Source organism: Haemorhous mexicanus, chromosome 17 (assembly GCF_027477595.1).
Source record: "Haemorhous mexicanus isolate bHaeMex1 chromosome 17, bHaeMex1.pri, whole genome shotgun sequence".
Classification (NCBI taxonomy): domain Eukaryota; kingdom Metazoa; phylum Chordata; class Aves; order Passeriformes; family Fringillidae; genus Haemorhous; species Haemorhous mexicanus.
Window position 1 is genome coordinate 14,748,245 of NC_082357.1, and position 14,357 is coordinate 14,762,601.

Below are 14,357 nucleotides of genomic sequence, written 5' to 3' on the forward strand. Positions count from 1 at the left end.
CATCCATGACGGTAAATCCAAGGATTTACCCATCCCACAGCACGCTCCCACCCATCCCAACCACCACAAAGTGCTGCCACTAAAACCTCGACCCTCGAGCCATTTGCCCTCATCCCAAACCAAGCCCAGCTCGGTCGCCCTTACCGTGCTCTCCCACCAGCTGCTGCAGCTTCCCGTAGGAATCCAGGCCCAAACTCCCGGGGCTGCTCCCGACGGCCGCCGCAGAATTCCCGTTCTTCCTCCCTTTGGGCAGGGCCTGGCCCCTGCCGCCGGGGGAGGGCAGGATGGTGGGGTAGTTCATGCTGCCGTGGCCGCCCAGCCCGGCCAGTTTGCCGCCCCCGGGGCTGCTGGCGGCCCGGCAGCCCCCGGGAGGCCCCTCCACGTGGCAGTCGGCGTGGTAGATGCTGTGCACGGCCCCGGCGGGGCCCGGCGGCCTGGGCGAGGCGGGCGGCGGCAGCATCAGCTGCCGGCCCGGCTTCATCACCTGCAGCTCCAGCTGGCAGAGCTCGGGGTTGGCACGAGGCCCCCGCGGGCTCCCGTTGCTGATGTGGTAGTGGTGGTGGTGGTGGTGGTGGTGGTGGTGGATCAGGTGGTGGATGGAGGTGATTCTCCTCCTGCTCCGCTGGCTCTGCCCGCCGCCGCCGCTGTTGGGGTTGACTTTTTTCCGGCGTTTGCTCTGCCAGTTGTTGTAGAGGCGGATGGTCCTTCTCTTCACCTTCCTGAAGATGTGGCAGATGTACTTGAGCAGCTCCTCGTAGCAGCTGCCCGGCTCCGAGAAGCTGGCGATGGTGCTGTCGTTGGACAGGTAGCGCGCCCGCTGCTCCTGCATCAGCTGGTTCTCCCGCTGCTTGGTCTCCGAGAACTGCGTGGCAATCACCACCAGGCACAGGTTGATCATGAAGAAGGAGCCAACCTGGGGGGAGAGCAGAGCAAGGAGTCAGCAGGTGTTGGAATTCAGGACATCCCTCTGGCTGTCCTGGATTGCCCAAACCCCTGGCAGGGGGCTCAGAGACCCTGGCACAGAGCCCAAGACCCCTGTGACTTCCATTATGACCCATAGAAAAAGTTACCAAGCTTAGATGAGGATCTGCAAGCCACAAAAGTCTAAGCAGAATAATAATTAGTTTGTCACGAGGTGGAAAAATAGATTTTTTGGGGTTTTTAGAATGGGGGTTAAGGGGGCAAGATGGAGGAGTCTGGGCGTGCCCAGCCTTTCTCCTTCTTCTTCTTGGCCTCCACCTTCTGCTGTGATGGTGGCACTTTTGGATTGGTTTAGAGTAGAAGCTCACTGTCTAACACAGGTGATGGGGATTGGGAAGTAACTGTAAATATTGGACATGTAGTTTTTGGTATAAAAACATAACACCACCCCAGGGGTGGCCAGAGTGCCTCTGACTGTCCTGCTGAGCAGACCTTGGCAGGCCAGAGAAAGAATTTTATAGATAAGAAACAATGAACAACCTTGAGACCAAGAACTGAAGAGCTCTGACTCCTTCTTTGACTGCCAGGCTGGGAAAAGAGACTTTGTGACACATCTGGGGGTCACTGTGAGCAGCTAAAGCCCCGAGAGGTGGCATGGAGTGAGGGAAGCTCCTCGCCGCCACTCGGCAATCCCGGGATTTCCAAAGGTGCCAAATCCCAGGGGCTGCTCGCCAAATGTGCTGCCAATGTGTGCCTGAGGTGCTAAATCTGCTCTGCAGCATGCTCAATGATTTCAGCTCTGCTCCCCTCCCTCCAAGCAGTGACATTTGCTAACACAGGTGTAGGAGACACACACAGTGCCCAGCACAGCCTTGCTCTGGACATTCCCAGAGTCACAGGATGAACCAGGCTGGAAAAGGCCTTTGGGATCATCCAGCCCAGCCCACGACCCAACACATCCTCATCAACCAAACCATGGCCCTGAGTGCCACATTTTCCCCTCCTGGGCTTGCTAGACACATCCAGGGATGGTGACTCCAGCCCCTCCCTGGGCAGACCATTCCAGTGCCCAGTCACTCTTCCAGTGAAGAACTTTTTCCTGAAATTTGGCCAACCTGAAGGGAAAGATGATTTCAAGTCCGATTTGTGCTGGTTTGAAACAGCCTCTTCTCTTCTTCAATCATTTCCCACCCCAAGAGAGAGTGAAATCATCCTGGGGGTGCAGGCAGGGCCCGTGGATCTGTGTCCTGGTGCTCCTGAGGCTCCCTGACACAGAAAGGCATCTCCAGGACACTCAGTGCTCCCGAGGGGCTGAGTCAGTCTCTGGGTGAGCTGATGTCTTCTTGGGGGACACCAAGCTCTCAAAACCAAGTCCCAAGGCCAAGAAAGTGACGTGACCTAAAGCTGCATCCTTCCCTCAGCTGTGGAGCCCACAGAGTGATTTTTCACCACTGGAGCTCCTGAATCAGCCAGAGGACAATGTCCAGTGTTCCCAGTAGGGAATTGGTGCCCTGAGGGGTGAAAAGGGAGTGACCTCAGGGCAAGGCCAGCCCTGGGCAGGGATGGATGGAACCTGGAATTGTCTGGTGAACGCTCAGGGAGGCTCTGTGGGGATGGTTTGTGTGCTGCTCTCCAGAGTGCAAGAGATGCTGCCAGAGGAGCAGCAGAGGTGCCTTTCCCAGCTCCAGGTGACTTGGGCAGGAGTCACCTTCTGCCTTTTCCACATGGATCCACCTGGAGAGGACAGCTCAGGGGAGTGGAGCGTGAATCTCTGCTCATGGCCCACTGCTCCAGCTCAGGAATCCCTGACTGCTCCAGGCACTCTCACCCTGCTCTGATCCAGGTTTCCCACTGCTGCCTGCACTTCCCAAGGCCTCCAAACCCACCCTGACAAGGACAGGGTTACCTGGAAGGACTGGCCAGTCACAAAATCACCTTCAAACACCTCCATCCCGTGCCCTGCCTGAAATCTTCGTGGCACCTTCCCCTCCTGCCTTAAATATTTCACTTTTCCACTTCCTGGAGGAGGTTGTGCCCTTTGGAAACCAGAACCTGGTGAAGATGGACTGGCAGCTTGTGGAGACTCCCCCAGCAGCTCCAGGGGGGGATATTTTGGTTTTAGGAATGTGAGAGCTCAGAGAGGTGCACTGCTGCTGTGAGAATTATTGTTATTTAAAGGGTTCCAGGTGGAATTCAGAAGTTTGAGGGCTCTCCAAAGAAATGAGGAAATCCAGGTTTTTCCTCCTTTAACCTCCTCAGTCTGCTGTGGCACATTGAGGAGGTTAAAGGAGGAGAAACCTGGAATTTTGGGCACAGACACATCCAGGTGACAAGACCAAGAGTGGGAAGGCAAGAGGGAGGGAAAGTCCTGAATCCTGCCTGGTTCTTCTCTGTGGAAAAAAACAGGGAACAACTTCACCCCCCCAAGGACAAGGAGAATCTGCCAAGTCATACTTACTATGATAAGCAATATAAAATATATAAAATTGTAAAAAGAGTGTGCATCCATCACATAATACATGATGTCCACCCATCCTTCCAGGGTTATCACCTACAGGGAGACAGAGAAAAGGAGTGTGAGGACAAAAGTCACCCCAAAAGTTGTTAAATATCAGTTTTCCCACAGTGCCAGGTACCCATCCCTCCACAGAAACTCTTGGGATCCATCCCAGCTCTGTTTGAGAGGGAAGGAATGGGGCCAAAGGGCTGGCCTGAGGTTCCCACAGGAACCTGGTACAATTAAAACCATGAAACATTCCCATAAACCCCCTGAAACACTGCTTCTGAGGCAAAGAAATTCCAAGGAGGGATTAAAATCCCCCAAAAACCTCCTTTCCCCACAGAGATCTGGAGCTTTCCCTAAAGCTGCTGGTTTTGTAATGCAGCCCAGAAAATTCCCACATTTTTAACTTGGTTTTGTTTCTGCAAACCCAATTTCCTTGTTGATTCCTCCTGGCTCAGCATTCCAACTGCACCACCACTATCATAGTGGGAGAGCATCTGAATGGAAGAGAGGCTTTAATTAAATGTAGACTTGATTTAAGGCTCGTTTTCTCAGCCTTCCTTCCACTAAAAAAAGCAGCTGAGGGTTTAATTAACACCACCCAGGCTGTGTGCACAGCAAAGCGAGCTCTGCCACGTAATTTACACTTTTTATTTAGACAAAATACCCCAAACTTCCAGGGCTGCCTTGCTACTAGAGCTGAAATTCCATCCTGGAGTTGCAATTTCCATCAGAATCCCAGCTCCAGTCTGAACCCACTCCCAGGGACATCCCCCATCACCTCTCCACCTGAGCCTGGGGGACTTGGGAAACCCCACAATTGCAGTGGCAGCATCCCTGATTAAACCACGTTTGCAGGGGAGGAATTGCTGTGGGAAGAGAAGGGGTGGGGGGGATGGGGTGTAGGGGATTTTCTGCCTGGTGTGTCCCCAAAAACTGATCCACAAACCCTGAATCAGAATAAACCTTGCCGGGAAGTCAGGCACAAATCCACGAATTCCCTGTTTTTGTTTTTTTTTTTTTTTTAATGAGGAGCAGAAGGAAACTCCTGGATAAGAATCTTCAGGACACAACCCCACATTCACACAACCATCAGAACCCACGAGCAGCTCGGGGCTCTCTGGGATTTCTCACCCTCAACACAAAGTGCTGATGTTTTCCCAGCCAGTTCCTGACCTTCTTCCCGTGTGGAAGCTCGGGGAGGTTCACCCCCACCAGAGAGGAGGCAGCCCAGCTAAAACCAACCAAGCTCATCTGCCAAGGAGGAGATGATCTGGGAAGTTTGTCCCTGCAGCTGTTTCCCGTGTCAGGGCTGTCAGTGCTCAGGGGATGGGGTCTGACACCTTGGCTGCTCTCACATCCCTCAGCTGCTCTCCCACCTCCCATCCTCGCTGACCAGCCAGCAGAGGATGGAGGAAGGACAGAGCAGCAGGAAGGACAGGCCAGCCACAAAATCACCTTCAAACACCTCCATCCCGTGCCCTGCCTGAAATCTTCGTGGCACCTTCCCCTCCTGCCTTAAATATTTCACTTTTCCACTTCCTGGAGGAGGCTGTGCCCTTTGGAAAACCAGAACCTGGTGGAGATGGACTGGCAGCTTGTGGAGACTCCCCCAGCAGCTGCAGGGGGGCATATTTTGGTTTTAGGAATGTGAGAGCTCAGAGAGGTGCACTGCTGCTGTGAGAATTACAGCACTCAGCAAAGCTTTGTGAATTCCAGAGTGCTTCAGGTTGGAAAGGACCTCAGAGCCCACCCATCCCAGCCCTGCCATGGCAGGGACACCTCCCACTGTCCCAGGCTGCTCCCAACCCCATCCAGCCTGGCCTGGATCTTCCCAGCAGCCACAGCTTCTCTGGGAATTTCCTTCCAGCCTCTCCCCAGCCTCACAAGGAAGAATTTCTCCCAAAATCCCATCTAACCCTGCCCTCTGCCAGCTTAAACCCACTGCCCCCTGTCCTGCCACAAACAGCTTTAACAGCACCCCAGAGGATTCTTTACCCATCATCAACCCCAGGGTCAGTCCAGGGCAGGCTTTGGTCCCCATTTCCCCCTGGGGCTGTTATTCCCACGGCTGGGAAGGGGTTAAACTGCCTGGGTGTTCATCCCGGAGGAGCAGCCCGGCAATCAAAGCCCTGCTGCCCCTCCCTGAGCACATTTACAGAGAACAAAGTCCTTTTGGGGCAGTCCCTGGGCTGTGGGGGCTCTGTGCACAGCTGAGCCTCCCACAGCCCTTGCAGGGTCACCAGGAGGTGACACGAGGTGACACACCGAATCTCTGCCCCTTTCCCAGGAATCATCCCCTCTCTGCTGCCCTGGTTCCCTCCCTCCCTTCCCTCTGCAGGCTCGGAAGGTTCTCCAGCCATTCCCACTGAGGGATGAAAAACCAACCCAGGGACCCCCAAAACATGGGATGCACCTCTCCACTGGATTTGGATTCAGCTGGAAATCCTCAAATCCCGTGGATTAAACCCATTAAACACAGGGAAAGAAAAAGGAGTCACCTGAGGGCTTCTGAGCCACCAACCCTTGCAGGGATATTTTTGTTGCAGGAGAGGCAGCATTTCCCACAGGAATCAATCAACACCCCCTGTTCCTCCTCTGGAGGGTGAAACTGCTCACCAGCTCTCTGAATATTCCAGGTGTAATCAGCATTTGTGTTATTTACTGCTGGTTTGTAAAGCAGGGGGATGCAGGAGGGACAAAGAGACCTCTGGGGCTTCTCCTGGTGTTTGGCCCCAGGGGATTCGTTCCTGGGCTGCCAGGATCCAGGAGCAGCAGCTCTCCTGGAAAAGAGGAGGCTCCCAGACGTCCAGCAGGGTTTTTAATCCCAAAGCTCTGGGGAAATGCAGGACAACACGTGCACAGCCACCTGCAAGGGTTGGGCTCCTTCCAGCCTCATTCCTGCTGGATTTCAAGGACTTCCCGAGGTCATCTCTCCCTGATCCAAGGAAAAATGCACATCCCCAGCAAGGCCCTGGTGAAATGGGAACCAGAGCACCAGGACCTGCCAACAGCAGCTTTACAGACCCCCAGCTAAAGCCTTTAAGTGGTTTTGGGGGCACCTGCACAAGGTTGACTGCTTTGATCCCCCTGGGAGTGTTCCAGGCCAGCCTGGATGGGCTTGGAGCAGCCTGGGAGGGTGGAAGGTGTCCCTGTCCAAACTGGAGGGGTTTTTTCCCCCAGCCCAAAGCCCAGTGGGATTCCATGAGAGCCAGCAGCTCTCCCTGTGCTCCCAGGAGCTCGGGGATGTTTTTCAGCCCTGTTTTGGTTATTCCACTGAGGAGAAAGCACTTTCTCCTCTCTTCATCCCCACTCTGATTAATCCACTCAGCTGCCCTTCCAAGCCCTGCAGGGATGTGTCCCACAGCCCTGGAGCACCTTCCAGGTGCTCCCCACCCTGGGCAATCCCTGCTCAGTGATGAAAGGCTGCTCAAGCCCCGCTGGTTCACACGGGGCCCCACTAAAGAGCCTCTCCCACCAACACCACCCACAATTATTTATCAGCCAGATAAGAGGGTGAGAACTCGCTCCTCGTTCTGCTCTGATGGGAAAGATGTGCAAGGCACAGGAAAATCAGCGGCTGCAGGGCCAGAGCTGGGAGATTCAATTAGGATGAGTGGCAGGGTGGTGCTGGAGGTGCTGCTCCTGCTCCTCACCTGGGGCACAGGAGGTACCTGGGAAAAGATTTCTGCCTCGCCAGGAGAACAGGGCTGTCCTCTCACCCTGCTCAGCTCCTGGGTGATGCTCAGGTCCTTCCCTGCTCCTGCAGTTCTTTACCCCTTCCCCAGGGTCGGGATATATCATTTCTCTCCCATTAATACCAGTAAATCTCTCAGTTTTGCCCCAATTCTCTCTCCCCTCACTGCAGGAATTTAACAGAAAACTCCCTCGGGGGCACACAGAGGCGGGTTTTGATTTCACTGATGCTTGGCTTGAGCACTCCCTGAGCACCTGACTCACAGGAGCAGGATGAGTGTGGACAAAACCCAATCAGATTTAATTTTTTTAGGTCTTTGCTGATTCTGATCCCCCTGCTCTGCTCATGCCACAGTAATTTCATCAGCTGTAATAAAGATGCTCGTCTGATTTATAGGAGAGTAATTGGGGACAGAATCAGATCTTCCAGGCAAGCTAATCAGAGTCAATCTAAAACTCCAGAGTGAAAATCACGAGGGAAATGGAGATTAAAGATGCTGGCAATTAACTCAGACCTCCTCGGTGCTCCCAGGGAGGCAGCAGGTTTACACTGCTTTTCCTGGGGTCACTTCAGAGCTTGCACAGAACGATTTCTTTCATTGTGTCGAGAAGTTTTCATCACAAACCCTCTTTCCTTTGAGCTCTGCCAAAATCTTTGCGAGCTCTTGGCTGCAGCCCACTCCAAGAGAGCGGGATGGGTTTTATTTTCTGCTCCAGTGTCAGATAACAAAGAGCAAAAAGAATCATCCAGGGGAGAAAACCTCGTGCAAACTCCAACTTCCAGGAGTCCAGGGCTGAATTCCTGGCTGCTAGAAAGCACCAAGGGCTGGTGCCAGAGCTGCAGCTCCCAGCCCACCTCCAGCTCCACGGATCACTGGAGGGAAGGCTGGAAAGGCACCGTGGGGAGCCTGGGAAATCAGAACCCAGCACAGGGCACACAGAATTCCAGCCTGGGAAGATCAGAACCCAGCACAGGGCACACAGAATTCCAGTCTGGGAAATCAGAACCCAGCTCAGGGCACACAGAATTCCAGCCTGGGAAGATCAGAACCCAGCACAGGGCACACAGAATTCCAGCCTGGGAAGATCAGAACCCAGCACAGGGCACACACAATTCCAGCCTGGGAAGATCAGAGCCCAGCACAGGGCACACACAACTCCAGCCTGGGAAATCAGAACCCAGCACAGGGCACACAGAACTCCAGCCTGGGAAGATCAGAACCCAGCACAGGGCACACAGAATTCCAGCCTGGGAAATCAGAACCCAGCACAGGGCACACACAGCTCCAGCCTGGGAAGATCAGAACCCAGCACAGGGCACACAGAATTCCAGCCTGGGAAGATCAGAACCCAGCACAGGGCACACACAGCTCCAGCCTGGGAAGATCAGAACCCAGCACAGGGCACACAGAATTCCAGCCTGGGAAATCAGAACCCAGCACAGGGCACACAGAATTCCAGCCTGGGAAATCAGAACCCAGCACAGGGCACACAGAACTCCAGCCTGGGAAGATCAGAACCCAGCACGGGGCACACAGAACTCCAGCCTGGGAAGATCAGAGCCCAGCACAGGGCACACAGAGCTCCAGCCTGGGAAGATCAGAGCCCAGCACAGGGCACACACAGCTCCAGCCTGGGAAGATCAGAGCCCAGCACGGGGCACACAGAATTCCAGCCTGGGAAGATCAGAGCCCAGCACAGGGCACACACAGAACTCCAGCCTGGGAAGATCAGAACCCAGCACAGGGCACACACAGCTCCAGCCTGGGAAGATCAGAGCCCAGCACAGGGCACACACAACTCCAGCCTGGGAAGATCAGAGCCCAGCACAGGGCACACAGAGCTCCAGCCTGGGAAGATCAGAACCCAGCACAGGGCACACAATTCCAGCCTGGGAAGATCAGAGCCCAGCACAGGGCACACAGAGCTCCAGCCTGGAGCTGTCTCGTGGCAAGATTCCCCTGCTCTGATTCCCTGAACAAACTTCATTTGGAGTGACAGCCTCCCCGAGCGAGCGCCCACAATCAGCGTCTCTCCCTTGTTAAAATCCTGATAAAACACAGCTCTGGCAACCAGAAATTCCTTCTGGTTCCAGGATTGCAGCTGCTGGCTGAGCTCAGTGCCTGGCTGAGGCTGGAGAGGCTCTGGAAACCCAGAGAAAGCCACTTTTGAAGACTTCATCTTGACTGACATCTCTAATTTGCACTCAGCTGCTTTTTCTTTGGCCTAAATTGAGTCCTTTGGGGGGAAAAAAAATGGGAATTATCTGCATCCAAATCAATTATCCCGAACCCAACAGCAACTCTGAGGATGGCCATGAGCCTTTGGGGTCATTTAGTTTTTATCTCCTCATTCCCCTGGCCCTGCTACGAGGCTTTTTGGTATTTTATTTTCATCAAACTTATCAAGATGGGATCCAGTGCTATAAATTGTGAGGGTTATTAATTACCCTGATGGCTTCAGGAAGTTTTACAAGGCCTTTAGCCTCCATTTCTGAAAGCCTCTTATCTGAATTTCACCCTCTTGGGCAACATGGATTTGGCTCCCAAGCAGTGCCCAGTGAATATTCCAGGGAATGTTGCACAGGCAGAGCGAGCTTGGCAGATAATCAAATCCCTATTTCTGAAGCCAACGTCACAATTTTAATTATTTCCTCCCGACACATCTCGTTAAGGAACCTCTGTGGCCAGAAAAACAGGTTTATGGCATTGAGAAACATCCTCTGAACAGATGCTTCTCCTTTCACTTCGAGGCCTCGTCGTTCCTTTATAAATTGAGCCTTGCAGAGCAGGAATCTGCCCTGAAAAGTGGCCCTAAGTGATGGGAAAAAAGGAAATTGTGCTTCTTTCCCTGCCTTGGGCTCCTGACCTGTCAAATCTGGTCCCATCAATGCGATGCCTGGGCAGGGCTGGCAGCTCCTGCTGGGGGGAAGGGAAGGTTTGGGAAGGGAAGGTTTGGGAAGGTTTGGGAAGGTTTGGGAAGGTTTGGGAAGGTTTGGGAAGGGAAGGGAAGGTTTGGGAAGGTTTGGGAAGGTTTGGGAAGGGAAGGTTTGGGAAGGGAAGGTTTGGGAAGGGAAGGTTTGGGAAGGTTTGGGAAGGGAAGGGAAGGTTTGGGAAGGTTTGGGAAGGTTTGGGAAGGTTTGGGAAGGTTTGGGAAGGTTTGGGAAGGTTTGGGAAGGTTTGGGAAGGTTTGGGAAGGTTTGGGAAGGTTTGGGAAGGGAAGGGAAGGGAAGGGAAGGGAAGGGAAGGGAAGGGAAGGGAAGGGAAGGGAAGGGAAGGGAAGGGAAGGGAAGGGAAGGGAAGGGAAGGGAAGGGAAGGGAAGGGAAGGGAAGGGAAGGGAAGGGAAGCTGAGATCTTTGCTCCTAGCTGAAGGGATTTTAGAACTGATTCCAAACCATATCTGGGAGGATCAGGCTGGGAGATGAGGGGGAAGGAGCTGCACCTTTGGCTCAGGGGAAAGGTCACAGAGCAGATTTGGGGCAATTGAAGCAAAGTGAGATTTCCCTGTGAGAATTATGGACTTATGGAATATCCTGAGCTGGAAGGAGCAGAGTTCAACCTTGACACCCCAACAACCCCACCCTGGGCTTCCCTGGAGTGCTGTCCAATCCCTCCTGGAGCTCTGGCAGCCTCAGGGCCGTGCCCATTCCCTGGGGAGCTGTTCCAGTGCCCAGCACCCTCTGGGGGAAGAACCTTTCCCTAGAATCCAGCCTGACCCTCCTGGCACAGCTCCAGCCATCCCTTGGATCAGTTGTTGATGTTGCTCACGACCAGCAGCTGTTTGCTCTCCTGACTGGACTCCTCATCCTGCTCCAAACACAAGAATCCATGACTGAGGTTGGATGAAACTCTCCCAAAGCTCCAGAGGTTTGGAAGTCCAAACTCCATCTACAGGAGGTTTGAATTCCATCCAGCACCCCCATGGGCCATGGGGCCACTCTTGGCATCAGGGTGGCCTCCCTGCCCCGTCCTACACGAGACAACTCCTCCCAACCTTCACAACAAAGCTTTTCCAAAGGCAACAAATCCCTCTTGGAAGCACGCTCCGAGCTGCTTGAAAAGGGCTGGGTATTTTTAGCTGGGGTATTCAGCCTGAGAGCTCTTCAGATGCAGCAAGTGCTGTTTATTTGGCTGACCAAATTAAAAAAAGCAACAGCAACAGAGCTCAAACCCCGTCATTTCCAGGGAAATATTTTCGGTGATCCAAAACAGATCCGAGTTGAGTGACAAAGCATCATCTCCAAGCAGTGGGAATGAAAAGCTCCAAACTCTTTTCCTTGCCAAATTCAGCACAGAGAAGCGTTGCTGACACACTCTCCAATTTAAAGGCTGAGCCAGTGGAGGAAAAAAATTCCTTTTGGTCCCGAATCCCAAATTTCTCTGCTCAGTGAGCACTGCAAACACGGGCAGCCAGTGTGACAGCTCCTGGAAACACAGCCCCAGAATGACTCGGGGCACAGCTGGAAACCTCAGACCTTTTCCTCCCATTCCAGCTGTTTGGTTCTTTCCCAAAACCTGCAGGACTGCTGGAAGTGGGGGAGCAGAGCGAGGCATTGACAGCACCTTTGGTCAGTGCTGGAGCCCATGGGAAAACCATTCCTCTGGGATTGCTTTTTCCTTCAACTTCTGCCAGAAGCATCACCCCTGGAGTGAAGTGTGAGTGGAGGCCTTGCTTTCCTACAAACCCTGTGTGAAATTATCCCCTCAAAGCCTCTCTGCTTTGCAAAGCAGCCGAAACATCCCTTCTTGCCAAACTTTCAGCTTCCCAATCCCTTTTTTTTTTTAATCTTATCAGGATTTCTGCACTCAGGCCTGGCCACCCCGAGGCTGCAGGTCAGGGAGGTGGGAAGGTTTTGGTTGCTGCACTGGGACTGGCAGTAATTCCAATGAAGTTGGACTTTGCTGAGGTGGGTAATTCATCATCTGCCGTGTGACAACAATACCTGTAATTACTGCTGGGAGTGTTGGGGCTGGAATTCATGTGCAATAAAGGGATCTTCATATCATGCCAAACCTCACAGTTAATTTAGGTTCCATCTCCTTTCATTTAGTCTGTAATAAGCTAATTAGTTCACCTAATTTGCCTCAGAACGTGCCTTTGTAACAAATACAGACACGAATTAGCCTCTTGCACAACAAATGAGGGGAAGCAAAACATGAATCACTTTCAGGATTACATAAGGAATTATCACCCCTTACAGCACTCAGGGAGGCAGCCATTCCCCTGATTGTTTTTAATTTTTTTATTTGCACCAGGTTCTCCTGTCTCTGACTCCTCCTTGGGAGGTGGACAACACATTTCCCTGATTTTCCTGCTGTCACCTGTCCCGGCTCTGGGAAGTTCAGGGTCACTCCCACTGAAAGAAATGTCTCTTAAAATCTCAGTTCTGGCAGCTGAAATGCTCACCTATCCTTGGGACAGAGTTTGCTGGATGTTCTGGAGTGGAAATCTTGAGACTTTTCTGCAAACTCTGCTTTTTTTTTCCTGCTTTTGGTTGGGTTCATTCCTGGTCTGAATGGTATCAAAACTCCTGGGCACTTCCTGCACTTGGAAAGTTCCTCCTGGATCTCCCCTGTGGGGCTCATTGCATCCCCCTCCCTTCTGACAGCTCCTAAACCACACCAGATCATGGAATCCTGGAATGGGTTGGGCTGGAAGGGACCCCTCCAGTCCCACCCCTGCCCTGGGCAGGGACCCCTCCTGTAAGGAATTTTTTGGGAATATTTTGCCAATTTTTAGGTTCAAAATTCAGAGTTTAACTAGAATTTCTCCCCATTCCCAAATTTTTTGGGATCCCAAAATTTCTGGGATTTTTTGGGAATATTCTGGAGAAATTTGGGGGGGGTTTTTGCATTAAAAATCCAAATTTAATTCTATTTTTTCCCTTTTCCCACAGGAATTTCTCCCCATTCCCAAATATTTTGGGATCCCAAAATTTCTGGGAATTTTTGGGAATATTCTGGGGAAATTTGGTTTTTTTTTTTTTTTCATTAAAAATCCAAATTTAATTCAATTTTTTCCCTTTTCCCACAGGAATTTCTCCCCATTCCCGAATTTTTTGGGATTCCAAAATTTCTGGGAATTTTTGGGAATTTTTTTGGGGTTCTCAGTCGGGATTTGGGGTTTTTGGGGTCGCTGATCCCAAATTTGGGGTCAATCCTTGGGATTTTGGGGTCACTGATCTCCCCACCATCCCAGCCTGGCCTTGGGCACTCCCAGGGATGAGACCACCTCTGCCAGGGCCTCCCCACCCTGCCAGGGGGAAGCTGTTCCCCCTTGTCCTGGCACTCCTGACCCTTTCCAGCTCCTGGAAGGTCCCCCCAGGACCCCGAATCTTCCAAGCCAAGATTCCCAGCTCCTTTGGGATAAATCCTGAGGGATCTCTGTGCAGCAGCCCCCTGAGCTGGCCACAATTCCCAATTCCCATGGAGATCTGCCAGCCCCCAGGGCTCTCTCCCATCGGAGCTCCTGCCCAGTGCCAGGGCTGGGTTCATCACCCTGCAGAATAATCAGCACAGCCAGCCCTGGCTCACCCCAGCAACCCAACCCCGACCCCCAGGGAAGCTCAGAGCTCCTAAATCCAGCAGCTGGGCTTTCTGCACCACTTCCCCAGAGCCCTCATCCCACTGCTGACCTGGTGCTGTCCAGCACAATTCCCTGGATTTATGAGCTGAATCTTCCCTGCTTCCAGCAGTTGTTTGGATTTAGCACCTCACCTCCTGCTCTGATGACTTCCCAGCACCTTGCTGCCTCTTTACCTGGAATTAAATCATTCCCAGCTCCTAAGAATGAGCCCTGACTTCCAGCAGGAATGAAATTTTGGCTGGGAATCCTCTGGAGCCTTTGGATGGCCTGAGCAGAGATGAAACAAATCATCGACCTCCTGGCAGCTGCCAAGCCCACCTGAGGACAGGAGATCCTGCTTGGCCAGGCACTGTGCTGCCCAAAGGAGCCAGCTGAGACCTCTCCTGGGGCTGGGGGTCCTTCCTGAAACTCAGCTGGGCCTTTTAAGGATGAGGAAATCAATGGAATGAGGATTTGCAGCCTGGAAAATGGCTTGGGAAGGGAAAAGGCAGCAGGATCCCTCTGGGGAAGCTCCTGCTCCTCCTCTGTGTCCTTTCCCTGAGAAAAGGAACCAGGTGGGATCTCCTGGGAGCATCCCTCAGATCCATCAAAGAGCAGGGAAAGGAGAATCCCCTCTGCCCTTTACCCAGCACTCACTAGCAGCCAGCAGCT

General features: G+C 52.9%; 1 protein-coding gene across 1 annotated transcript in view; it reads right to left on the reverse strand.

Moving 5' to 3' along the window:
• CACNA1H (calcium voltage-gated channel subunit alpha1 H) overlaps positions 1-14,357 on the reverse strand; it is a 120,566-nt gene that overhangs the window by 84,795 nt on the left and 21,414 nt on the right. Inside the window, exons 6-7 of the mRNA XM_059861794.1 lie at positions 3,380-3,472; positions 145-913 (exon numbers count right to left, since the gene is read on the reverse strand). Coding sequence (XP_059717777.1) covers positions 145-913; positions 3,380-3,472 — 862 coding nt within the window. The remainder of the gene's footprint in view (positions 1-144; positions 914-3,379; positions 3,473-14,357) is intronic.